We start from the raw sequence: 27,624 nt of genomic DNA, 5'->3' as shown, positions 1-27,624 counted from the left end.
TCAGTATTAGGGGTGAGGTTGTGGGTGGAGAAAGGGGAACACACGCACCTGAACCCATGCACCTGTATTACTCAACAGCCACAGCTAGATATGAGCAGCCACCTGATAATTTCCTTGGCTTTCAGAGATGTTACTCACTATAGAGTTGGATTAATTAGAGTTTTAGTGTCTAGTTTCTTGAGTTCTTTCCATATTTTGGAAATCAGACCTTTGTCTGATGAAGGGTTGGTGAAGATCTTCTCCCAGTCCGAAGGTAGCCTTTTTGTCTTACTGACAGTGTCCTTTGCTTTACAGAAGCTTCTCAGTTTCAGGAGGTCCCATTTATTCATCGATTCAGTTATTGTCTGTGCTACTGGGGTTCTACTTAGGAAGTGGTGTCCTGTGCCTATGTCTTGTAGACTACTTTCCACTTTCTCTTCTATTGGGTTCAAAGTGGTCAGATTAATGTTGAGGTCTTTAATCCATTTGGACTTGATTTTTGTGCATGGTGTTAGATATGGATCTACTTTCATTCTTCTACAGGTTGACATCCAGTTATGCCAGCACCATTTGTTAAAGATGCTTTCCTTCTTCCATTGTATACCTTTAGCTCCCTTGTCGAAAATCAGGTGTTCATAGGATTGTGGGTTAATATCCGGGTCTTCTATTTGGTTTCATAGGTCAACTTCTCTGTTCTTATGCCAATACCAAGCTGTTTTCATTACTGGAGCTCTGTAATAGAGTTTGAAGTCAGGGATGGTAATGCCTCCAGAAGTTCCTTTATTGTATAAGATTGTTTTGGCTATCCTGGGTTTTTTGTTTTTCCATATAAACTTGATTATTGTTCTCTCCAGGTCTGTGAAGAAGTTTGGTGGGATTTTGATGGGGATTGCATTGAATCTATAGATTGCTTTTGGTAGAATTGCCATTTTTACTATGTTGATCCTCCCAATCCAAAAGCAAGGGAGATCTTTCCATTTTCTGGTATCCTCCTCAATTTCTTTCTTCAAAGACTTAAAGTTCTTGTCAAATAGGTCTTTAACTTCCTTGGTTAGAGTTACCCTAAAATATTTTATGCTATTTGTGGTTATCGTGAAAGGTGATGTTTCTCTGATTTCCCTCTCTGCTTCTTTATCCTTTGTGTATAGGAGGACAACCAATTTTTTGGAGTTGATCTTGTATCCTGCCACATTACTAAAGGTGTTTATCAGCTGTAGGAGTTCTTTGGTAGAGTTTTTGGGGTCGCTTATGTACACTATCATATCGTCAGCAAATAACGAAAGTTTAACTTCATCCTTTCCAATTCGAATCCCCTTGATCCCCTTATCTTGTCTTATTGCTATTGCTAGAACTTCAAGCACTATATTGAAGAGGTATGAGAGAGTGGACAGCCTTATTGATCCAGAGAAAGAAGGAATAATTTACTTACCAGCTTCACTCCCCCATTACTGAAAAGCTCAGTGCTCATAAGACTAATCCTTTACATATAATTAATTACACCCAAATGAATTTCTAGGACAGGATACAAGAAACATAGGCACATATAAAGAGACTGGCTGCTGTCTGTGAAAATATGGAGATAGAGCAAGGCACAAGTTCCATATTCTCCCTTCTCTTGCTGCCTGTGGTCTCAATTGCCTTAAGCTTGCACTAAACCTCCAAACTCTGTGATTCCTCTTCCAGAATTTGCCATGCCAATCCCCCAGCTCTGGGAAATGCAGAATGAGAAACCAACCTCAAGCCTGAGCACATCTAGAAAGACCCATGAGTAGGTACAAATTGCTGAATCCTATACTCATGGGTTTCTATATTTCTTAATTTTTTTATGTGTGTGAGTGTTCATGTAGGTATATGTATTCCTGGTGATAAATTATGTCCCCAGAGGAAGTTATATCCCCTATAACTACAGCACAGAGTATTGTAAGCCACCATGTGGGTGCTGAGATCCAAACTCTGAACCTCACGATAGAGCTCAGCTATCTTCAACACTGAGCCCTGTATAAACTGTTTAGATGAGTGATGCTCTTAGGAGCACTGGAAATCAGAATGCTTTCTTTCCTCGTGGTCTGTTTATCTGGGAGCATGCAAAAGTCATGACCTGGGACACTCACACCAGTCCTGTAACAATAGAACCACCTCTCTTAACTCTTCACTGGCCTGCAGCATGTTGGGGGTTGTGGTGAGTAAGGTCTTTGATATGGGTTTCTGTGACTCCAGGGCCAGCTCTAATGTGGAAAGATCTGACTTCACTTAAGCTAGTATGGCAAGGAGCTGGTCAGACCACAATAGGAAAGGATAGAAACAGAAAAGTTTAAAGAAAGGGTTCCTGGAGCATGGTTGGGATGGAATGGCAGCATGTACAAAGAAAACACCTACAGATCAACTTCCTGCACTCATCTAGCCAGAGACATCCACAAGGCCAGTGATAAGAAAACTGTGCACTCTAATCATGGATTGGTCATCTGTATGGCTTCCATGTATGATCCAGTTGCTGAGTGCTGACTTTTTGAAATGAGTGAGAACTCACTATTCTCAGTCTGAATTGGCTAAGGCAATACTTGCCACTCATGCCTGCTTTGAGGCATCCAGAAGAAATCATTCTCGACTTGAGGTATTCACTCCTTTCACGTTTCACAAATGACTAGAGTTCATAAAAAGCATTCATTATTGACTGGAGATTCACAGACCATCCTACATCTGGTCCTGGAGGTGTCAACAGGCAAGTGTAGCATGGAGGATGTCTAGGAAACTGAACCATTAAGTTGGGTTTAATCTGGGACTCTGTAAGGGCTTCAATGCCCAAGATGAAGATATTAAGTCTTCAGAAGAAAGCAAACAAGACGACCTAATTGAACATACAGGTGTTCTCATACTGCTTCCACAAATCATGGGTTGTCACAGAAAAGCATGTTCTCAGTGTGAGATATCTCCTATAGATCTTCACTTAGGAGGGCCTGAGGTTTCTAAAACAATATAGGCTAGTACTATTTCTCTTTGTTACACAACAGAAGTAGGCAGTAAGACCCTACTGCTGAAGCATCACCTTTTTGTCTTGGCACACTGAAAAATCACCTGAAACTGAGAGCCCAACTTCCTCCATGCCGCCTAGCTATCTTTGTGCAGGGTGGGGCTATGCACAGAGCTGGAAGAAAGCAGTTTTCAGGGTTCTGATCAACTGTGGATCCTACATATTTAATGCCCAACTGATGGGGCTGATACACCCATTAGGTAATCATGGCACTACATTTATGAGAGTAACCAAGCACATTGGATGGGTTTTTGATCACTTCCCAGGATGCAATTCATGTGGGTGCTAGAATTCTTGTACTAAGCCCACACACTGGGATAAATGCCCATGAGGAAACATGCTACTGTCATTTCTGTAAATAGACATGTTGTCAAACTGCCCTCCAAATATTTATGTATTTTTCCATTGATTAGTATTGCTTTCTCATTGGTCAGAAAAGCTTCTTTGGAAAAGGGATGGATAATGCTTAGAATCCTTTACTAGTCACAGGGTTGAGAACATGTGTTGAGTGTTTGATACAAAGGAGACATCTATATCACATAGACAAACACACACACATACACAGAGATGCACTCATGCATGCCCACTCACAAACACACACAGACACACACACACACCTCACTACTCAGAAGGCATAGTATAAAATGACACTGAAATAATTCAGGAGGTGAAGGCTGGGGAAGAGTGCTCTGAACCTCTCTTCTGGAAAGGTCAAGACGATTGCACTAAGCCAGCATTTGTGTTTATCTCCACTAAAGCCCATCAGCGTTCCAGAATGGATAGAATAGGCACTAGTGCTGCACCCCTATATGACGAGTTACAGGTAGCTCTTTTCAGGGGAGTTGCAGTCATTTTCCCTAGGGGTGTCGAGAATTGGAAGATGCCCAGGATCCAACAGAATCCAACAAACATGCATATAAAAAAAGTTGATTAAACTCAGTGAGTTGTTCAAAACTGAACATGGAATAGGCAAATTGTCTTCATTAAACAAGGCCCTGGACACCAAGTCTGGCAAGTTTAGAATGGAGTTTTAGATGGGGTTAGAAGATTGTGGGAGAGGAAGTTACGGACTTAGTATGATCAAGATTTATTATAGACATACAGGACAATTTCAAATGAAAATATTTAAAGTTTACAATGACAGCAATTAAGTCTTTACTACCAACACTTGAGAAGCAGAAGGAGGTGAATTTTGTAAGTTTCAGGTCAGCATGGACATATTGTAAATTTGAGACAAGGCATTTCTTCACACTGAGATCCAGTAACAATAAAATAAAAAAAAAACAGAAAAAGGACGATGAAATAAAGGAGAATAAGCAACTAGCACAACGAGGCCCACCAGTGCCTAGCAAATTCTATTTGCTGGCAACCACAACTCACATTTAACTTGTGCTTATTTGACCTCTGCTCAGAAGGAAAACCCAAGAGTAAAATTTACACAAAAGTAAAATTTAATCATAGAAATAGCATTTTTAAGAAACTACAAATCTGTTTCAAGATACATTTTAAAATAAAATATAACCTTTAGTGAAATTTATGGGAAATGACAATGCTTTCTGGATAGATTCTTTGCTCAAGAGGGTCAACATTAACAGAGAATGCGCACCCCACACAGTTCATGGTCTGCTGACTTTGTCAGTCTGTCACTGACGGTGAGTTTGCTCTGGCATCTCTTATGCGGGACACCAATTTTAATGATGTAATCATTAGTTTCAATTGTAAGGTCATCACATCTAGGGAACTTTACAAACTTCAAAGAAAGGTTTTTCAGGTAAACAGAGTTCCCTCTCTTTGCCAGTCATAGTTTAGAGATGTGTTGTGTTCTCTTTGGTTGCCAGAGTGGTCAGTCAAGAGGATGCTCATCTTGACAACGTGGTTACCAGACTGGACAATCTGAAGGGGCTGTCGAGTATGAGGAGAGGGCAAGGTCTGGATGTGGATGAGACAACTCTGACACAGTCCACAGAGCTGCAGTCATCATTTCTTCTCCAGTGATGGTGAGGTGGGTCACTTTGTTCCAGAAGTCCTTATTCCACATGTGATGCTCTGGACCCTGATTCAGGGGGATGGGCTTGGTCCTGCCTCAATTTGTTGTTACAGACATTCGTGGCTTCCCAGGGGAGGCCTTATACTCTCTCAGCAGTGGATAGGGATGGGGTGAGGAGATAGAGAGGCTAGAGAAAGGGTGGGAGGGGGAACTAGCATTGGAATGCAAAATAAAAAAAATTGATTAAATAAAAATAACAAAAATAAAGTTGCTAAAAGGAAAACACACTCACATACACACACATATACATACACATATACATGTATACACTCATACACACATACACACACATACATACACACACACACACACACACACACACACACACACACACATTCCCATTGATGTACATGTGTTGGACTTAGCTCATCGCAAGTCCGTGATGGTCACACTGCTTTTTTGGATGATTACGTGACTGCAATCCTGCAATTGGAGAAAAAGAGATGTGGTTAAGGCTTGGAAAACTCCTGTTTTAAAGCAATGTATAATTTTATAGCATACCCAAAAAGAGTCTATTGTGATCCAGGCTAGAACGCACAACCAAGGTAACTCAGAAGGGTACTGAAATTATCCTCCTGCCTCTAGCTCTCCAGTGCTGGATTATAGGCAAACACCACCAAGACACATTTCAGTAGTGCTGGGCAATGAGTCCAGCACCTAGTGCCTGAGACAGGAACACCCCCAACTAAGACACATCCCCAGCAATAAGTCTCTGATTTAAGAAGCTGTCAATCTCTTCTAACCGAGCAGGCACTAAACTCACATGTGCAAATCCATGGAGACACAGAATCAAAATCAAAACAGGATCTATTTTAAAAGACTACACAAGGAAGTTACAGAAACAAACAAAAACAATGAACTACATACATGTTTTACCAAACAGCTGAAATTTCATTAGATCTTGTTTTACTGTTAGGATCAGGAGTAAGATACAAACTAAATACAATTATACATGTGCATTTATTATGTTACACATAAAACATACACAGAGTTCTACCTCTTGGAATTAGCACTTGGATCCCAGAATCTCAGCCTGCCTTGAATTTCTGTGACTCTTAGCTATTTTATATGACAGGGTTCTGGTCCTATCACTATGTTGCTGCATTTCTTCTGAATCAAAGCAAATAGATAACTCCAGGCTAATGTGAAGTAAAGTGACAGAATCTCATTGATGTGAGTCTGATCTGATATCCTAAGGTCTGATCATACATCATGTGATTACGGACACAACCTGAGAGAAGAAACCACCTCCCTAGGCATGTGATAACCCTACAAAACTCCAGAAGGAAAAATGCTTAATTTACACATCTTACATGGCTTTTCCTTGCGATTCAGATCACCAACTGAAACAGTATCTGACATTTATGAACCAAAATTAAAATGTAATAGATCTTGTATAAGCTAAAGGATTCCAAAATTTGTTGGTTACTCCTTTACCCCCATGTTACTGGGGATGGAATCCAGGGCATCAGGTATACTGAGCACACACTCTGCCCCAGACACCACCTCAGTTCTTCCTTTATCATCTTAACTACCTGAAAAATACATAGTATTGGGATCCCCAGATATTAGGAAATGGGACAGGACTGTCAGCAACCTCAAAGACAGTGAGTGACCAGGTTGCAAATATGAGAAACTTATTTTCACTGCCCACTGATTCCTAGATACACAGTTATTATGGATTCCTCGGAAGGTGAGTGATGAGGCTGAACATCCATGAGGCTCAGAAAGGATGATAAACTTTGTCAGCTCTGTGTCCTGACTGGGAACATGGCCACAATTTCTTCTACACAGATACGTACACAGAATAGGACTGAGTCACGTCTATGGGAATGGAACCCCCTGTGGGGGCAGAGTGATACTTCTTCTAATCCACAAGGTGTCAGGGTGAAAATTCCAATTCTGAAACGAGAAAAAGCAAAATCACAGTCAGGCAGATATCTTCCCAGTTATCCTTCCTTTCTCTTATTTTCATCTTTCTTCTCCTCTGTTCTCCCATTTTTCTTCATCTCTCTCTCCTTTCCATAACCTCTCTCCTTTCACTTTCACTTCCCAGTCCCTTCTTCCATTCTCTCCTCCTTTCTTTCCTCTTCCCTGCACAACTCCTTGTCCTTCATAGACGTTGTGGAACAACTCCTCAGCAATCACTCTCGTTGTTGTTCTGTTAGACCTTGTCTTCTTTGTCATAGTCCTAATCACCCTCCCTCCTCCTATCTTCCTCCTTCTCCTCCCTCCTCTCCCACTGACCCCTCTATGTGTACCTCCCTCTCTTGATCCCCTTTTTGAACATTGCCCTAATGTTACAAAGGGACTCAACAGTAGAAAGAGGAAGGAAGAAGAAACATGCAATAAGTTAGTTCCGTTCAGGTCAATTGTGAGGAACAAGTTGGGGCTATGCTCAAACCAGGGAATACTAGTCCCTGTGGTACAACATCCAGGGTACAAAATTATTACAAAAGAATGCAGGATGATGCATTCTTTCCCAACACTAGTTCTGCTGAGGAATTCAGACTAGCACGTCATTGGGGACAGTAAGAGATGACACTTGTATGCAGTGTCCAACGTGGACTTTCTTCAACCTCTGTCTTTTGAGGTCACTTATTGATGGTTTGTCTTAGGAAAACTGCAGTGGTGGTACAATATCTTTTAAGAGCAGCTGGTGTTAATTAGAATGTGCACGTTAAAGGGAGGCTTTTACAGCAATCAGTTAAGATACTCTGGGAATGACTAAATTTTTAAAGTGTTCTGAGCCATAGAACATTTTGCTCTTGTACCTTTCAGACTGGAATCCTACATACTCACTGTTTGTATTTGGGTGAGCACACCACTGCAATTGATTCTGGCAGCATCTGTTGATAACAAAAGTGTGTGTGTACATCCACACTTGACAAGAAGGCTGGCTGGGTGGGATGAGTCTGAGAAGACAAAAGTTCACAATGAGAAACATCCCTGATTCACTGAGGAAGGCGGCCAAAGGAGCTTCAAAAACTGGCTCCCGTCATGATTCCCCAAGTCTTGCCAGGGAAGCACTCTATTCTGCTTCCGTCTCCACCAAGAGTTCCCAGGACTTCTTTAAGCATTAGTTCAACCGTCTCTCTGAGTTATAAGCTCCCTGCCTTAAATCCTACCTTTGAAATCTCTATTTGAAAAGGAACCCCACCTGATGTGGTACTGTGTACATACTGTAGTGTTATCTTATCCCACTTCCCTTCCCTCCCTCCATCCTTCACTGACTCAGCAGGTGTAAACACATATGCATACGCATGCTAGCATGGGGATGAACCACGCAGATGTTTACCCAAGCCAATTAGAAGTAAAAGTCACATATCTAATTATTGTCTTTCAAGACAGAAGTAAGGTGAAGGCACACTTAAGGGATGAACTCAAAAGAAATTGTGGAAGAAATAGAGCAAGAGTGGAACAATCTCTCAGGAAGAAAGTTGGAAAGCTGGACCAGGCACCCAGTAATTTCCCTTTTCCTTCTCTATGTGGTGTATGCACATATGTTTCCTCAAGGAGGCATTAAACTAAACTCTTCACATATATATACTTACAACTAAGCTATACTTTAAAGTATCAAGCTTTGTTAAACTAAAAAAGTCAAAGAAAAAGAGAAAAACCAAGAAAACAAAACAAAAAGCTAGACAAAACCGAACCATGATCAAACCATTTCCAAATTCCCATGTAAGCCAGAACTCTAGACTCTGGTAACTCAGATGTGCAAAGAGTGGCCTCGTCACTCTTTCTTACCCTAAAATCTAGGGCCTAGAAATGAGCACCGATATGATGGTCTAGAGTGAATCCACAATTGCAATAAATTCATCACATGATTTTTTTTGAGCCATGGTTTTCCTGTGTGGCACAGGTTGATGACAAAGTCACCATCCAGCAGTCTCACCCTCCTGTATTCTTTGATTCCAGGACTGTGCCAGTACACCCAGCTTTCTATGGCTGTTTTAAATCTTGTAGTCTCTGGCCACCATGGCTTAAGACTCATTAGCCACCATCCTCAGTGAGCTACAGATCCAGTATGAGATCTGAACCCTCTTCATAATGGAGCCTGTCCCTGGGTCACATGCTGAATTTCTTCTACCACTGTCCCTGCTGTGTGGGTTCTGAGAACCCCATAATCAAATCTCCTGCAAACTCGTTGCTCTGTCATCCCTCATGTGTTCCTGCTCTCCTCCTTAGATCTTCCCCTCTGCTGTCGTGAATCACTACTCTTGCAGGCAGCACTCTCCAGTTACCAGGTTTAATGGACCAAATCCAGGCAGAAGCAACCTAGTTCCATCTGCTCTCTTCACCTAGCTTTCAGAATCACCTTTCAACTTCTCTCAATGGTCTCATGAATGGGATATCTCACAAGTACCTTAAGTTACACATGGAAGGACTGAACCCCACCTCCAAAGTCAGGCTTTCTCTATATGCCCTACTCATGCTTATGAGGAGATCCCTGTCATCCCTGTAAGCCAACTCTAAGCTTTCCTTCTTATAGACTATACACCCTCTATTCCTCGGCTCCAGGATCTCTGAAATCACACATTCCTGAATACATGGCCATCACTCTCTCATCATCATCGGAAGTTAGCGGCTCCCAAACATCAATTAACTTTTCCATTCTGACCAGTATTAAAACTCAGCAATTTAGCTTCTGGAGTCTGACTTTGGTCACATCACAGTTCTGCTGAAAATAATCTGAAGAGCTCTCCTTTTCCTCAAAAGGACCACTGTTCTTCATGCCCATACCCAACAATTGAGAGCATGGCTTTGAAGGATCATGCCAACAAAAATCAGCTATCCTTTTCTGATACCAATGACAAATCCCAGCCAACAAAGCTGCTCTCTAACATAAGAATGTTCCCCCATGAAGCTCTCTTTTGGCCACTCTTTACTACTCATTGTAATCAGCTCATGTTGGACCCCACTTCCCTTCCTCTGAAACCCACAGTACTCTGCATGTATCTCCTGAAGAATAGAGCAGAATGCACTCTGCCCCTTGGGAGTTGGTGCTCCTCCTCTGTGTGATTTCCCACTTGTGTCCAGGCACAAAGGGCAGATCTCCATCTGCCATGGTATATTATTATTGTTAGGCAAAGCAGTAAAGATTTATGCAACTCAGAGACCCACATTGGAGCACTGGACTAAGCCCCCAAGGTCCAAATGAGGAGCAAAAGGAGGGAGAATATGAACAAGGAAGGCAGAACCGTGAGGAGTGCATTCACCCATTGATACAAGGGGACTGATCTAATGAGAGTTCACCAAGGTCAGCTGGACTGGGACTGAACAAGCACGTGATCAAACCGGATTCTCTGAATGTGGCCGGATTCTCTGAATGTGGCTGGCACGGGAACTGTCTGAGAAGCCATTGATAATGGCACTGGGACTTGTTTCCTCTGCATGTACTGGCTTTTTGGGATCCTAGTCTGTTTGGATGCTCACCTTCCTAGACCTGGAGGGAGGGGGGAGGATCTTGAACTTCTCACAGGGCAGGAAACCCTGACTGCTCTTAGGGCTGGAGAGGGAGGAGGAGAGGGAGTGGGGGGAGTGGGAGAGTATTGGGAGGAGGGACAGAAGTGGAAACTTTTATAAATTAAGAAAAAAAAGATTTATGCAACTGAAGCATGAAGACACAGGAATCTGTCTCCCACATCAGAATTTCCCAAGTTGTGAGTACAAAAGTACTTGTGATCTCTTCAAACCTAGATATAACCACCTGATTGTGGCTTACACCTGTCCCATACCAAGAAAAACTACGTGTTCTATGTAATTTAGGTTTGGAAAATGTGAGAATCATTTGGAAGGACTCTCTAGGAAAGGAACTGTGTTTCTTAAAGATCACCGCAACTCTGCACATCATGTCCAACATTTATTGCAAACCCTGCATAAAGGAGTTCTTTGGGTGTTCACAAAGCAAGTGTTCCTTCATAAAGTCAAAGTTCAATCATTAGAAAAAAATTCTCTTGACTTAGTGAAAATACTTCCATTCATACAGCTTTAGGTTCATGGTCTCTACACCATGTTATCATACATCCTAGGGAAGCTCCCATTCTCCACCCACTCACAAGAAATTGGAACTTTGAAGAATTACTTTGAGTAAGAGACAGATTTAGGAAAGCTAGAAATGCACCAGGAAATGTGCCTTTGACTCAACCCTGGAACACTAGTGACTGCGTGTGCTCAGACCTGGGTGATCTGGAATGGATTGACTCTGTGCAGAAGAGTGGGCAGCACAGTGAGAAGAGTGTCCCGCCAACAGGGAGGTCAATTTGCTTACATGGATCCAGCCTAGCGTTATAAGACCCAGTTCTTCTTCTACGAATAAAATTTCTTCTTCGTTCTCGGCTTGGCAATAGTCAGGTCCTCCATTTTGCATGGGAATAATGATATGGGAAATGATGTACTTGTCATTTACCTGCAGAAAGAAAACAATTTGTCCTGGCACTGTCAATCCCACTCTTTCATAGTACAAGTAAGTGAAGCCCCCACCCCAGTGAATGACTCTCAACCTCCTCCCTCACCTCAGGGTCTCATCACCTTGCCTGCTCCAGTGCTTTGTTGGGGTACTGTTTAAAAGCACAGGTGATGATTTGAACCTGGAACATCCCTCTTAGCACATCCTGGGTCTGGGGTCTTCCCTGAAGCAGCCAGTAGGTCTCCTCAGAAATCTTAAGGTGTTTAATGTATATTCCAAGGCTTACCACACAGTAAGTGCTCAGACCACAGAAGGAACTGAGTCTTTCCCCTTGTAGAATTAGTCAATTTGCATGTCTCCATGCTTCATGTCTGCCTTCCTGCCTGTAGCCTGCCTGCTTTTACTTCAGTGTCTCACTCTGTATGTGAGCTTGGTTTGAAATTGTAGGAAGCCTTCACCCTCAGTTTGCAAAAGACTGGGTTACATGCACTAAGCAACAGTAGAATGGAAATTCCTAACTACACTGTTGGAGCCAATTATTTAATCCAAGGGACTCTGAAAAGTAATCCAATACAAAGACATCAAATTCAAGGTGGCCTAGTCACCCATGGTTTCCTCTGTGGAGCGACATGTATAGACAGTTCCTGGATATGTTTTCTGGGGGAGGGTCATCGAAATCCAAGGTAGAAAAAAGAGTTTCAGGCGAGGAATGAGTTCTCATATCTTTACCAGTTTGCCGCATAGCACTCCACAAGTTTCTCTCTTTCTTTTGGTGTTCTCCCATGCTGAATAGAGGAAGTTTTGACACAGGTCCTTGGGAAGGACCACAGGAAGGAGGCCTTTGGTGTTCTGAACTGCAAGGCAAAAGAGAGAGGTCTGAGGTTACAGGGCCAGATGTCCCTGAGCAGAGCTCAGCCTGGCAGCCTGGAGATAAAAAACAGTATAACTGGGATTCTCTCCAGGAACCTCGCTCCCCAGGAGTGAACCATTAAGCAGGCATGGTGCATCTTCTCCAAGCACTTCCCACAGCTATATGGAAGCCATATGCATGAACTTCACTGTCTGATTGAGTGGATGGAACAACATATTTCTGGGTGAGTTGATCATATAGAAATTTTTATGGGGGTACACACACTCAGTGGGAAAATCTACTATTAACTCAGGTTTGTAACATGAAGCCATCTGGGGGCTAAAGAGGACAGACAGACAGAAAAAAAGGGAAACTTCCATTGTGTCTCTTCTGGAACAGACACGCCTTCTTAATCCATGATTCAGATATCCAGATCTGCTAGACTCTGTACTCTCAGGTAGGGACAGCTGCTTTCATGCATACTTGTGGATCTTGAGCCTGAGTCTCCCTAAAGTTGCTTCCATGGTCTGTGCCAGACATAGACTGAGCCGTACTTCCAGTATCCAGAACTTCCACCTTGAAGAATTCCTGTTGTGGGCATGCTCAGTCCTGTAGACCATTTTACCCAAGAACTGTGAGGCCACGAATAACCCCATCAAATGTTAAGTGGATACTGTTGCATTGAAACATACACAGAGACTTTCTCAAGGTCACATCACCATAGGCAATCACAATAGGGAATGTCATAGGGATGGGAGAGACCCTTGAGACCCTAGACCTACAGGGCCATCCATATGCACATAAAACCTAGAAAAGTCACAGCCCCAGAATGAGTGAAGTTGGTTCACCAATGCCAGTAAAGTTCCAGGGACAGGTGGTTAAACTTAGCTGGGACCAGTCAATCCTTTCCTGATTGTTTCTCCCAGTCCAATAGGAACTGAACAGCCTAATCCTGCTCCTTCCATACACTGTGCAGATGTGTAGATTGCAGAGTGCACAGGCTCAAGGCTGGCAAAGCCTGACTCTCTTACTTGCATCTGGAAATGTGTACTGCTGACTGTGTGGGCTCACAGCTGGGAAAAGCTTGCTCTCCCACCACTGTCTAATTGAGAGACACTTCAGAAAAGCCAGCCCTGGTGATGCAAACTTGAAATTTCAGCATTTGCTTGCTAAAGAATCAAGACCTCAAGTCAGGCCTATTCAGGCTATAAAGTCAGACAATGCAAATGACAAAAAAAACAAACAAATAAAATAAGTGAGCTGAAATATTGGTAACTTTTTCTCTGCAATATGTGTGGATTTCCCTTTTTAAAATCCTTATGTATGAACTGTGTGTGTCCACAACCTGTGTGTATTTTACAGAGTGTGCTCGTTCATGTGTGAGCAAGAATGCACAGGTGCTTCAGTACATCTGCAGATGTGTGTATACTGTCTGAAGTATTGGCCTTCCCTGGCCATTTTTAGCCCAAAGAATCTTTTCTGTGCTTCCGGGTCTGCACAGCTAGCTGTGCCTGGAGAAAACAGGTCGTCTCCTGTCTCCCCATCCAATCTCACCTGAAGAGATGAATGTAGAGGTGGCCAACTGTACTACCCTGTTGTCACACGCTTTCTGGAGATTCCGGCTCAGGTTCTAATACTAGCCATTTATCAATAGAGTCATCATCTCCTTGTTCCTACTCGAGAATTCCCTATGAGTGTCTACCAAATGCTGAAAACAGTCTCATGCAACTGAAATTCCTTTACCTTCACATCTCTACATTACGCCATAAGAATATCTGAGAGCCTGACTTTCAAAAAGTGACCATGGGAGATGATATAGTATTTTCTTTACTGAGCTATACATTGTTCTCTGCTCCCCTCTTTCTATCCCCATCCCCTTCTAACCTCTCCCATGACCCCCACACACCCAATTTACTCAGGAGACCTTGTAATTTTTTTTTCCTAAATAGATCCATGTATATTTGTCTCACTGTATTCTTTGTTGTGTAGGTTATCTGGGGCTTATAACTGTAGATTTGTTTTTATTTGATTTTTATAGAGAAGCCATTTATGAATTAGTACATACTATATTTGTATTTCTGGGTCTGGGTTACATATCTCAATATGTTTTTTTCTCAATCCATGCATTTGTCTGCAAATTTCAAGATGTCACTATTTTTTTAACTCTATGTAATATAGTACTCCACTGTGTAAATATACCACATTTTCTTTATCCATTCTGTAGTTGAGCGGCATCTAGGTTGTATTCAGGTTCTTGCTATTACAAATAGTGCTGCTATGAACATATTTAAGCACATATCCTTGTGGTATGTTTAGCATCCTTTGGGTAAACACCCAACAGAGGTATTGTTGAGTTTTGAGGTAGATTGTTTCCCAATTTTCTGAGAAAACACCATCCTGATTTGCAAAGCAGCTATACAAGTGTGAACTCCCACCAGCAATGGAAGAGTGTTTTAGTTACACCAGATCCTCTCCAAATTATGCTGTCATCAGTGTTTTGGATCTTGACCATTCTTACACATGCAAGATTGAACCTCAGAGTGTTTTGATTTGCAGTTTTCTGATGGCTAAAGATGTTAGACATTTTTTAAGTGTCTTTCAGTCATTTGAGATTCATCTACTGAGAGTTCCCTATTTAGCTCTGTAACCCATTTATAATTGAATTTAAAGGAGAAAAGAAATCATATTCAACAAATGGTGTTGACATAACTTAATACCAACAGTTAGGAAAATGTAAATAGATCCATATGTAGATTGGGAAAAGATCTTCACTAACCCCACACTGGACAGAGGACTGATCTCCCAAAATATACAAAGGACTCAAGAAACTTGCTTCAGTATTTTCTTAAAGTGCTTTTTCAAATCTCTACAGAGCTCTGCAAAGATGAGTATCTTAATTCCAACAAGTTCTTAGGAAACTATTCTGGCTTAAAATAAGCTGACAGTCTGGGGGGCAGGAAGAAAAGATACAACGCTCATCATGCGAGGTTCTGTTACCACAGCAAAGTGAATCCATGGACGCCAAAGGAGGAGGAAATGGAAATGGGTTGAAGCACTCTCAAATTTGTGTGGCTGATACAAGGGCACTGGCTTATGCACAAGGCTTTGTCAAGTCATGAGCCTATGGTGACTTACCGGGGCTGTTCTCCTCCTTAGTCTCTGCAAAAGGAGGTCCAGACCTTGATGTGGTGCAGTCAGTCTCTGTAAAAGCTCCCTGTGAGTCACACACCACTGGTGTCTGATGAGAGCTCTGATTGGTTAATTTTGAGGAGTGTTTATGGATACTTCTAATATCTTTCAAGGCGGCCTTGTTCTTTTCCATTTCTTGTCTTTTTTTCTATAGAAAGAGAAATGGGTTTAGGCTAAGACTTCAAATCTCAGAAGAAAAAGCCTTGTCAACAAAGAAATGAAAAAGTGTATTTGTAATCAATCTGACGTCTCAACATAGGGTACATGTGGTGCTTTATGAATCTGGTACTAATGAAAAAAATACCATCACTTTACCCAGTTGCTGTATAGTTGTCTTAAGTAACAACTAAATCTCAATACTCTCACTACCCTACTGTACTTTGCATACGTGTGTGTGCGTGTGTGTGTGTGTGTGTGTGTGTGTGCATGTGTGTGTGCGTGTATGTTGGCTTTGGTCCTGGTCATTGGACCACAGACTCCACTGAAGGAACACAACACAATTCCATGACACAGGCTGACTTGGTGACACAAACCCACCTCTCTTCATGCTCACACACTGACCTTATCTGCCAGGTACTCATCATACTCCCGGGCATAACCTTCTAATATTTTGATCTTCAGGGTCTCAGCTTTTTCAAATACCTTATTTATACACTGCAATAAAAAACATAATGGTGAAATAAAACAGTTCAACTATCAGAAAAGAGGGAAAGAAGACAAGTGGGGAGAGGCAGCGGTGTCTCATGCAGGACTTGCTCCCCATCCCAGGCCATCCCTCTCCTCTGTACTGCTGTGCTGAGGCAGCAACAGCTCCCCTCCCACCCAAGGTCAGGATCTGTCCATCTTCTCTAAAACACTCCCTACTGCTCTGAAGATTTTAGGTCATCCATGTAGACAATGAAGACCTACCTTTTCGATTTCTGATTTTTGTCTTCGTGAAAGGATGCTGCTATATTCTGGGCATTTTCTTAGTTTCTTCACAAAGAGTCTAAATGAATAAAGTGCAGTGACTAAGATGTACAGAAAAGTTCCAGAAGTGAGTGAAAAGGGGCACATCCCTGAAGTCCCACATCCCTTTTCCTCCCCGGGCCTGGAGAGAGAAAGTTCCTCACTGTTCTGTCAACAGGGATGTTCCACAAACATAAGTTATCAAAAAGTATAGCTAAGCTGACATGGTGTGTTCTTGTTATCCCAGCACTCAGAAGGCAGCATATAGAGTTAGTGGACTCACAGAACCTTGAGAAAACAGGCCATTCTCCAAAAGTTCAAAACAGGAAACAGTTGTCTATTGTTTCTACTCCCAATAACAACATAAATCTTTGCTCATACAACACCTTAGTGCAATTTTTCCTTCAGGACATAGCCTCACCTCAGAGAGCATTAGGTAATGACAGGAGATAATGGTGCTCAGAGCTAGGGTGAGCTATGCTGTGGAACCCAGTGTGATTCTCCACCCAGTGTTGAAGTTAGCTAACCTGCTTCAACACTCAGGTCAGTTCAAAACCAGGAAAGATTCTTGAGTGGAGGGTGTGATCGAATACTGAGTGTGATAGACTGATGTTTGAGAGAACACGTGATTTCCCTGATAAAAGCTATTTTTCTGTAAAAATAAGAGGATACGAGAAGAATATTTACTGTGATCTCAAGGGATGGCCTTCAACTTGCAGAACACCAACAATGGAAAATAAAATGAACCCTTGTTCTAGAAGTGTCACAACCTGAGAATTGCAAACTGTGGTACCTGAGTTCAGTGCCTACTCAGCACATGCAGTCTTCTGAAGATCAAAGAAGTCATTCCCAGGGAGCTCCTCTCTGGTGCCTGAGCTCCTTAGAGTCACTTGCCTTTGTCTCCTTTGGTTCTGTTTCACAGAACTCAGACTAGACAAGACTGGTGAGACCCTCACTGTCTTTTCCTTCCTCATACACAGAAAGATTCTGTCATTGAGGATATAGGTGCTCTTCCCTGGTGACAGTTCTGTAAGCTTGTATTTATTCTGCCTACCAAATTATGATGAACGGTGTAGGGACTGTGTTGAGCCACAATGACCCCAGGTAGTCCACAGTCCTCTGGTGATGGTAAGCTACAGGATAGGCTGACCTCTTCCTATACCAATCAATAGGGTACAGGATGATGAGAAGAGAAATCTAGGCTCTGCTAAACACAGCAATAAGCCTGTGAACGGATGCCTGGGTCTAGACAAAGAAATCAACAGACTCAGTACTGCAGACATGTCCTGTTTACCTGCAATCTCTTTTGTCTAAAATACGTACCATGTGAGACCAAGCTCAAGAACTACTCATAAAGTCCCTTATTGGTGATACCAACACCTTTGGTCCTCATGTCTTTGAATAGCAAGGAAAAACATGTATATGAGCTTCCAAAAATATGAATAAATTATGTCTTTGTCAAATTCCATAAGGCCAGCAAGGTTAAGAAGCATGAAAAGGAGAACAGGAGGATTGGGGGATCAGTCATAGAAAAGAAGAAGAAAACTGCAGGTTCTCACGTTAAAAATTTGTGGTGTGTTATAAATGCTTCTTGTAGGAGACCCTGCTTCTCATACTCCTCTGCCATTAGTAGGATATCCTTCTTCATTTGGACATAGGAGAGCAGGGGCAGCTTTTTACTAATCTCAATGTTTTGCCCCAACGAACTTAAAATTTGGAACCTCTCTTGGGGTGGGAGAGATACGTCGTCAGGACTGTGGATGGTACTCTTGCTCTGAGACAGAAAAGAGAAAATGGGAAACATCAAACCTCATCTCCTGCCGTCTTGTCATCCAGCCATTGTGTCATCCTAGCAGTCTGGAACACACACACACACACACACACACATGCACGCACGCACACATGCACACTTTGTGTGTGTTAGAAACCTCTCACTAGAGAAACTAGAGCAAATAAAACACCACAGGTGACTCACCTCAAAATCTTAATAGCGAACAAATCGAGACTAGGATGCCCTTGCCATGGTAGTAATGTGATAGAGTAGGTACTACGGATACCTCTGCCTCTTGATACAATGTGAAGAAGAACTTACATAGCATTTAACTTCAGGAACAGAACCTACAAACAGGCTGTTTATTGAGATTAGCACTGGAAGACTTTACATAGCTGTGACTGGGTGTGCACACATCAGAGGCTTGTGCATACGCTTTAACCCATCAGTTACCATGTGGGCTGTTTCTGACATCACTAAGGCAATTAGGGAACATCCCAAGTTAGAGGAAGTCCTACTAATGTCTTCCACAGTGCAAATCCCAGTTAGAAGCAAAAGGGTTTGTGATGGGCTTCCCTCAGTAATGTAATTAGTACCTAGGGTGCTCAAGTCTTCAAGAGCATTTTAGTGACAGTGAACCAGGAAAACTTGGTTCCTAATATTAAGGTTTTCAGGAATAAAAGTGAAAAGAAAGAGAAGGAAATAAACCTCCGTGGACAACACAAGCCTGTCTTGAATTCTTTCTAAATGTCAGGGTGTTTAAGAGCAGATGTGCAATGCATCCTAAAGACAAACAGCTCACAGTATTGACCTGTTTTCTGTGATCCCACTACTAACATATGGAAAATGTGAGACATGAAAACTAGGGAGGAAATAAATGAGGTTTGCCAATTTAAGCACAGAAAAAGGCACCAGGCCTTTAAATTTGCAACATATGACTGAATGCAAATGACCCCTCTCTCCATCAGCAATGAGACTTACCTTATTTGGGGCTCTAGCAGAGAAAGGTCCTGTAATACCTGGACACCGTCGTTGGTCTGTGAGCCAGGGTTTAAAAATACCACCTGTAGCCAGATATACAAGTAGTTAGGAAAGCAAAACCTTTCTTTCTCTCATAATCAAGGTTAATTCATGTTAATTAATGTATTGCCAAACTAATAACCACTATGGCCATGGAGACAGAGGCTTTTAATTCTGAAATTCAGGTGCTGAGTCTGTAGTGATAAGATGGATTTTGAAAAACTGAGATGAAATCAAAATTACTTTCTAAGAATTTATAATTGGCAGTGGCTGCTGACATCCACAGTACCACAGAGCAGCTCCAAGGAGCCTGAGAGACCCGTGCAAGCTCGGAGCAGAGAGGAGGCAGCAGAGGATGAGTCTGGGAGAGCACAGTATCTCAGAGTCAACTAAAACGTCAGGTCTTATGGGAAGATTACTGTAGAAGTATTCTCATTAAACCAAAAAAAAAATGGCTGAACAGGGCTCCAGGAAGCATCAGAGAGAAGAGAAACCAGAGCTGCTAAAGCTCACACTAATGGAGAAGAGGAAGGGTTCATTTTCTGGATGAGGCCTTTTCAAAAGACCTCCAAGGACTGTGCTGAATCTGGAGGTTGTGTTGGTGTCCATAGTCCATGCCATCACCAGAAACCGTGTGGAAGTCAGTGATCTGTACGGTCACTGACTGTTATGGGCAAGGAAGCTCCCATTGCATTGGTATCTGCAAATGCAGACTCATAATTGAGAATGGGAAACATGTCACAGAAGACTTTTCTCTCCTCTCCCCATGAAAAAAGAAACAGTCTAGATAGAAGGCAACAAAGAGAGTCTTTAAATTGTGAGAAAGATGCTGAAGTGCAGCTCTTCACACTTGATGGCTGTGGCAGAAGAGTTGGCTGTTGGTCATGGAGGACTCAGTTATCTTTAAATGACTGCCCAGTGAGACATTAACCATGTTCCAAAAAGTATATGACCAACACAAATTAGACCTGGTACAGTCTTTAACTTTTTTCTCTTTTGGATGGTCACAAAGGTGGACCAAGGAGGATTGGGAAGATAAAATTTCCAAGTAATCAATTTTTACCACATTGGAAAAAATTACAATGAATTCCAACTTGAAGAAACATTCCTTTAAAACTGGACAGGGTTTTACTTTATAGGACATACTCTTCAGGAACACATGACCCCACAGATGGTGCTGAACATGAACAAGGGTGACTCAGCTACCTCAGCTCCCAAGTGCTCAGGGGACACCTGAACAAGCAGTGCTGACACTGATACTACTTTGAGAGAGGGTTTGGAGGATCACAGCAGGGAACACAATCGCTCCTGTGCCCTAAAAATGAAACACAGACTCAGTTCTCTCTCTGGAAGGTCCATCCAAAGTGTAATCCACTGATCCATGAAGGTTTCTCACTGATCCCTGAGTAAGACACAAATGCCTATCCAGCCAGATGAGCCAAGGTACCCTGCTCATGCAGGAGTGGCAGATGCGGCAACCGGCTCCACTCACATGCCAACAATGCTGTTCAACAGCACTAACTTGGAAATTCTAATGTGGAAAATCGAGTGAGGCTCACTGCTGCAGTGGGTCATCTTGACTCTGAGAGTGCTTGTCTGCAGACCCAGTTCTTTCTCTAATTCCGTGAAAAAAAACTCTCACAAAACTTCCCTGGTACTTTCTTTACACTGTGCTCATAAGCAACACATCAGTGAGCCCAGAGTCTGATCTGTCAGTTTTTCCACTGTGAAATGTGAAGATCCATTTAGCGACAGAGCAAATTATCGTCCCTAAATTGTAATCCAAGATATGTGAAGGCCAAGATCATAGTTAGACCACCAGTCATAGTCCAGTAATCTGCCCATGCTTCCAGACTGTCTGGGCTTCTCAAAATGAATGGAAGTAATGACTGAAAGTCATATTGAAATTTCTTTCCTTACCAGACATGGTTGGGAGGATAATATAAACACAGTTATAAGAATCAGGTAAAGAGACAACAGCACTGATTGGTTTCAGAAACAACAAAAAAAAAAGCCAAAAGTCACATACATGCCCAGGATCGGAGATACTGGACCTGGGAGAAAATTAAGTTTGTTGCATCTTAAAGACCCAAGGCTATTCGGGTACTGATTGGCTTAGAAATAGAATAATATCATAAATCTACAATGGTACTCTAGCCAAGACTTCCTGGAGAAAAAAATCTGATAAATTAGAGTTTTCTTGGATTCCTATTTGACTTGGATGGAGCAAGCAGCGTTAGCTTGAAAGCTGATCCAAAGGGACACAGGGTCCACCACACTCTCTACAGCCCATGTGCTCTGTAGAGATCAGAGAAAAGAAGGACCCAGCGTTGTCTCTCTGCCCTTTATAGTCCACCAAGTAGTGCGTGTGCAGAAAGGATTCTATTTTGGTTTCAGGGATAATTTTGACTTTGTGGCCAAAGCTGGCTTGTAATTCACAATACATTCTAGAATTGCCATGAACCACCTCCAATCCCCCAGCTTCAGCCACCTGGGTGCTGAGATTTCACCCATGAGCCCAGACACTCAGAATTGTTACTACACTATAAAATGCTCATTTTTATAGTTATTAAGGACAGCCAGTGTTCAAGGATCAGAAAAGAATAAAAACTAATGGTGTCTTTCCTGATGGACTGGTAATCCTAGTCACATCCTGTCCCAGCCTCATTGTACTTCCAGGTCTATTAACCTGCATGTTCAGTAAATCCCTCTGTTTACCATGTGCTGAGTATTTTCTACTCGGTGTCACCCTATAATTTAGTTTTCTATAAAGTCTTTTGACTCCTTTCAGTATTCAGTCTCCCATTTCCTGTGTTGCCATGGGTAACACCTCCATGTTCCATGTCCTTCCTTCTTTCCATTCCTCTATTTTCTCTCCCGCTGCTGCATAGTTCTATTTTCTTGACTGTCTGCACGTTCACATGGCCTGTTCATTTTTAGACAGCTCAAACTAGCATTTCCAAGACCTTCAGCCTCCTTCGTGTCCTGTGCTCCTGCATCCTCTCTAGTTCTCTTTAATCAGAAGACACTAAACATTGGAGATATTAATTTTTAAAACCAGTTGGGTTTATTTTATTTCTTCAGAAATGGTCTTGTATAACCAGACTATCTCTTACATCTCTATGCACCTAGAGCCTGGCCTGGTTGCCTTGATTCTTCTGTCTCTGGCTCCCAAGGGCTGAGATTATAAAGTTATGTCACCACGCCCTGACTATACATTTGAGGAATTTGTGTGGAGTGTGGGCCAGGGTTGTGTGGCGATCTGTAAAATGCACCAAAATTAGGGTATGGCCTCCTTTATCGGGAAGGTGCCTGTCGTTGTACCACTGTGCAAGTGTCGCAGAAATCACGTCTGCTTCTGTACCTTTGAGTGTCACAGACAGCCCTGCTCTATCAGAAAAGAAAACTTTCCTGTCCTCCAAAAGCGTCAGGGAAGACACTAGTGCAGCAACAGAAGAGAAGGGACATTGCCTCTCCAGAAAAACTCAGCCGATCTCAGCTGGACTGAGCAGCGCAGTTATATTCTTGAGCTCTCTCATATCTGAACCCTGCTGTTGAACAGCACCAACTATGAAGTACTATTGTGTAAAATGTGTGGAAGGAAGAATCATGGCCCTTAGTCACATTGTCTACATACCCCAGTTTTCTCTCTCTCTCTCTCTCTCTCTCTCTCTCTCTCTCTCTCTCTCTCTCTCTCCCCCCTCTCTCTCTCCTTCAGTTGAAACTTCCCATGAACTCTGGTTTCCTTCTCTACACTGTGCTCCTAAAGACTGAATCCCTCAGAGAGCCCTGAGCCATGCCAGCCTGTTCTCTCAACAAGGAAGGTGAAGACACATGTAGTGAGATGGTGGGAAAATGCTCTGTCCAAATTCACAGTCCTAGGAGATGTCAGAACCAAGACCAGAGTTAGGGCACCAGCTTGGTACTCAGCACTTTCCCCTTTATCTCACATGATTTCGATGCTTTACAATTTAGGGAGCTTTCCAATTAAACAAAAGTTAAAGTTTCTTTTCCTACCTGACATCTTCAAGTCAGGAACCAAAAACAAACAAACACACAAACAAACAAAAACAAAAACAAAAAACAAAAATACAAAAACAAACAAAAAATAAAAAACAAAAACAAAAACAAAAAAACAAAAAAAAAGTAGTAGGAGCTGGATAAAAGGATGAGAAAACGGGTGGATGGTTTCACAGCAAAAAGTCACGTGTGTGCGCGACCAAAGATGTTCAGTACTGAGGCAACTTTGGTCAGTAGGCTCCATGGTAACCTCAAAACTCTATCTGGTTCTCATTGGCTAAGAGGGCCAATGATGTCATAAAGCAGGTGAAAGCCAATATGAATCTCAGACGCCATGTGTAAAAGTGAGAGAGTGGACACCTGAAGGAAGATGAGAGCAGCCCTACAGGGCTACAATGTGTGCATCTGAGAGCACACAACCCAGAATTGACAGTTTCTGTTTCCAAGACCCTTAGTTCAGGAATCGTGAACTACCTTCACTTGTAATAGTTTCTATCAAGTGGTCATTAATAAAGTTTAATTAATACAATCATTCCACATGATTTTCACATTTCACCCGATAGCATTAATGTATTTCTATGCACAATGATGTCCTTGGTGAGCATCTTAGTCACTGTTTTAGTACTGGGAAGAGCCACAATAATCAAGGCAAGTATTCTGACAGAAAAGATTTAATTAGGGGCGTGTTTACAGTTAGAGTCAGTTATGGTCATCATATCAGAAAGCAGACATCCTGTCATAGCTCTACAGTATATCTGAGAGCTTTTTATCCAGATCCACAGGAGACCTGCTGAGTGAATGAGCAAGGTGTGTGTGTGCGTGCGTGTGTGTGTGTGTGCGTGTGTGTGTGTGTGTGTGAGAGAGAGAGAGAGAGAGGGAGAGAGAGAGAGAGAGAGAGAGAAAATTGGATGGGCATCATAAACCTCAAAACCACCCCTTTGAAACACCTCCTCCAAAAGGCACTCTACCCCTTTCCAAACAGTCCATCACTGAGAGGAAGCATTCAAATATAAAAGCCCTGAGGAGTGAACATTCTCATTCAAACCATCAGGAAGTGAAAGAGGAGGGAAGGAAACCTAGAGGCTGAATGAAGACAGTCATCCTGAAAGTTTGTCCCTCAATCTAATTGGCAAAGTGTGAGTGGCTTTCAAGGATCAAAGGCCATGACTGGAAAACTTATTTGGCAAGAAAGTGGTACATTTACACAATGAAGTATTATTCAACTGTTAAGAATAACACCATGATATTTGGATGCAAATGGTTGGAAACAGAAAAAAAACATTCTAGGTGAAGGGACTCAGACCCAGAAAGATAAATATGGAATGGATTCATTTATATGTGCATATTAGCCATTGAAGAAATGAAAACCAATTTATAATCCATATACCCAGGGAGGTTAAGGATAGAGGAATGAATCGGATGTGGGAAACGCAAGCATCTCCCCTGGCAGGGGAAAATAAAATAGATTTTACAGGTGGACTGGGGTCTTGCACAGAGTGTAATGGGTGGAGGACCTTTCACTCTCGAGGTTCAATTAAAGACAACACAATAAGTGAATGGAACTGAAATCTGAGGGTTAAGAAATCTATTCACACCATCTTCTTCCTAACCATGTTTCTTTATTCTTCTTCTCTTCTATCTTATGGATTATCAATATATACACCCTTATAACCAGATATTGCTCAACCATAGCACGTCCCAGGGCTAGAGTTTCTTTTGCTCCCTAAAAATCAGATGAGAGTTTTCACACACACACACACACACACAGAGAGAGAGAGAGAGAGAGAGAGAGAGAGAGAGAGAGAGAGAGAGAGAGAGATTTGTGACTGTCAGCTCGAACGTGGAAGTGACTAGTGTACGTCCCATGAAATTAGGGAGTTCTAGAGGGGAAGACTATTGTGCTATTCTACACTACTTTTAGTGTTTAGTTAAAGAGCTAAAAGTGTAAAATTATGAATAGAGCATAGATTGTTTTTAAATCCGTGCATGCTTTTTTCTCTTTGCATGCATAGAGGCTATCCAGTAACCAGGCAACCTACAGAAACAGGCTGAAGTTAATGGCTCCCAATATGATTAGCACGTTCACCAGACACACAGTTTCTTTGGGCCTAGGTATGGAGTTTATGCTTATTGCTCTAGGTGGCAGAAACAAAGAAGAGACCCAGGCCTCTAAATTGTCAGTTCTGGGGTATGCAGTTATCAGGTGTTCTGATCGTGGGTGCTGTGGGTCTGTGGGGGCAGCAGGATGTAACTCTTTCTTTGGGTTGCAGTGATCATCTCTGCTGATGTCCTAGAGAGTAAAGCACAAGTAGTGAATTTCCTGAACTAAAACCATCAGTAACCTGAGGTGACGGTGAGCATTAGGAGCTAGGAGTCTGTTTTTTTTTATGAACTAGAACAAGAATTGTGTTTAGAAAGAAAGGAAGGAAGGAAGGAAGGAAGGAAGGAAGGAAGGAAGGAAGGAAGGAAACTTTTTTCATTATACATATCAATTCAAGTTCCCCCTGACTCCCTTCCTCCCATTCCCTCCATATACCCCCCATCCCACCCATATCCACACTTTGCAGAGAGTAAGGCACATTGCTTTGGGGAATGTTTAAGACCCTCCCTACTGTATCTAGGCTGACAAGGTATTGATTCAAAGAGAATAGGCTCCTTAAAATCCAGTACAAGCAGTAAAGATAAATTCTGGTGCCACTGCCAGCGGCCCCACAGTCTACCTCAGCCATACAACTGTCACCCACATTCAGAGGAACTAGTTTGGACATATTTTGGTTGTTTACTTACCTGTCAGGCTGGAGTTGGTGAGCTCCCATTAGCTCAGGTAGACTGTTACAGTTGATGTACCCAGCATGGTCTTGACCTCTTTGCTCATAGTCTCATTCCTCCAACTTTTCAACTGGACTATGGGAGCTCAGTCTAGTCCTCCAATGTGGTTCTCTGCCTCTGTTTCCATCAGTTGCTGGATGAAGGCTCTATAGTGACTTTCAAGATATTCATCAATCTGACCCTATGGCAAGGCTAGTTCATGCACCCTCTCCTCTATTGCTTAGGGTCTTAGCTGGGATCATCCTTGTGAATTCCTGGGAATTTCTCTAGAGTCAGGCTTCTTGCTAACCCCATAATGGATCCCTTAATCAAGGTATCTCTTCATGTTATCATTCCTGTCATTCCTCCATTCCAACTATGCTGTTCCCTTAAGATCTCCTTGCCCCTCCCCTTCTTCCCTCTTCTTCCCTTTCCACTCTTCCTCCTCCCCACCCTTATATTCCAAATTATGTCAGGAATCTCTTAAGGGAGGTAAAATCAGAGCTTGCTTATTCTTCTACATATCTGAGCAGTTATGAGTCAGCAGCTTTGGCCTAGTAGTAATTTTATGTTCTTGGATATCTGTCCATATCATAAATGGATGCTTTTGCATGAACCATAACCACTGACAAAAAGCCTGCTGATGGAGATACTTGCAGGAAGGCAGATCTCCGCTTTTACTCAGGAGAGGGGAATGAAGGCTTGGCAACAGAAAATGTTTCACACTTAGCTAGGGGAATATGATCAGTGAGGCCCTAAAGCATAGGAAACAGTTTTAAACTGTGGGAATTAATCTCCCAGTATATAACTGAAGGAAAGTCATCTACAGTGAAAATCTACATAATAGATAAATATATAAAGTGGCATAATAACAGCCACTTTATCCACAAATCAATAACGCCAAAAAGCTGGGGTAGATGAGACCGTGTCTCTGATTTTACAAAATTACTAAAATGTTACTCAGTGTTCTCATAGAATAATATGGTGTGGGAAGTCCTTCTGTCTATGTGTTAGTTTTATTGGTTGATGTGAAATAACTAACATTCATGTCTTATTACACCAGGCATAAAAAGCATAGCTCCATTTTCAATGCAGAGTTGTTACAATTCTTACAAGTTAGGTTAGTACTACTGCTTATGTAACACAAATTTGGAAAAGTAGTTAAACAAAATCTTCCTTGAAACCCTGTAAGACTGAAGTGCAGCCAGCTGTCGAAAAGGATGGGTATGAATGGAACTGGTGCAGACACTGACTGAAGTGCTTCCTATCTCCTGCATCCACTGCTAGGTTCGCAGGATACAGGCTTTCTGTCCATGGCTTCCCACAAGGAATTCTAATGTTCTGTCTTCGAAAATGATGCAGAATATTAAAGAATGAGCATAAGAAGAGTTTATGATGCATTATCTACTGTTATAACACCTAATTGCCCCGCAGTTGTTCTAAACTTACAGATGAAGACACAGCTGTCCAGAGGATAACCAAACTTGCTGCATGTTGTTGCTCAGAAATTGTGAAGTTAAGTTTCTTCATTTATGTGGTCCTGTTTCATAAA

The 27,624-nt window shown here is 42.2% G+C and overlaps 1 protein-coding gene across 1 annotated transcript; it reads right to left on the bottom strand.

The window, feature by feature from the left end:
- Positions 1 to 4,435: 4,435 nt before the first annotated feature.
- LOC125405938 (STAM-binding protein-like) lies at positions 4,436 to 23,500 on the bottom strand. The gene is made up of 11 exons (XM_087901381.1): positions 23,262 to 23,500; positions 19,206 to 19,288; positions 18,013 to 18,227; positions 16,415 to 16,493; positions 16,067 to 16,159; positions 15,452 to 15,653; positions 12,196 to 12,320; positions 11,329 to 11,466; positions 7,857 to 7,969; positions 6,857 to 6,956; positions 4,436 to 5,477 (listed from the first exon to the last, which is right to left on the bottom strand). The coding sequence occupies exons 1-11, from the start codon at positions 23,266 to 23,268 to the stop codon at positions 5,421 to 5,423; spliced, it is 1,212 nt and encodes a 403-aa protein (XP_087757507.1). The 5' UTR covers positions 23,269 to 23,500; the 3' UTR covers positions 4,436 to 5,420.
- Between the last annotated feature and the right edge of the window lie 4,124 nt (positions 23,501 to 27,624).

This window comes from Myodes glareolus, chromosome 24 (assembly GCF_982192425.1).
Source record: "Myodes glareolus chromosome 24, mMyoGla1.1, whole genome shotgun sequence".
Classification (NCBI taxonomy): Eukaryota; Metazoa; Chordata; class Mammalia; order Rodentia; family Cricetidae; genus Myodes; species Myodes glareolus.
The sequence above is the reverse complement of the archived record's forward strand: the minus strand, read 5'-3'. Positions and strand labels throughout refer to the sequence as shown.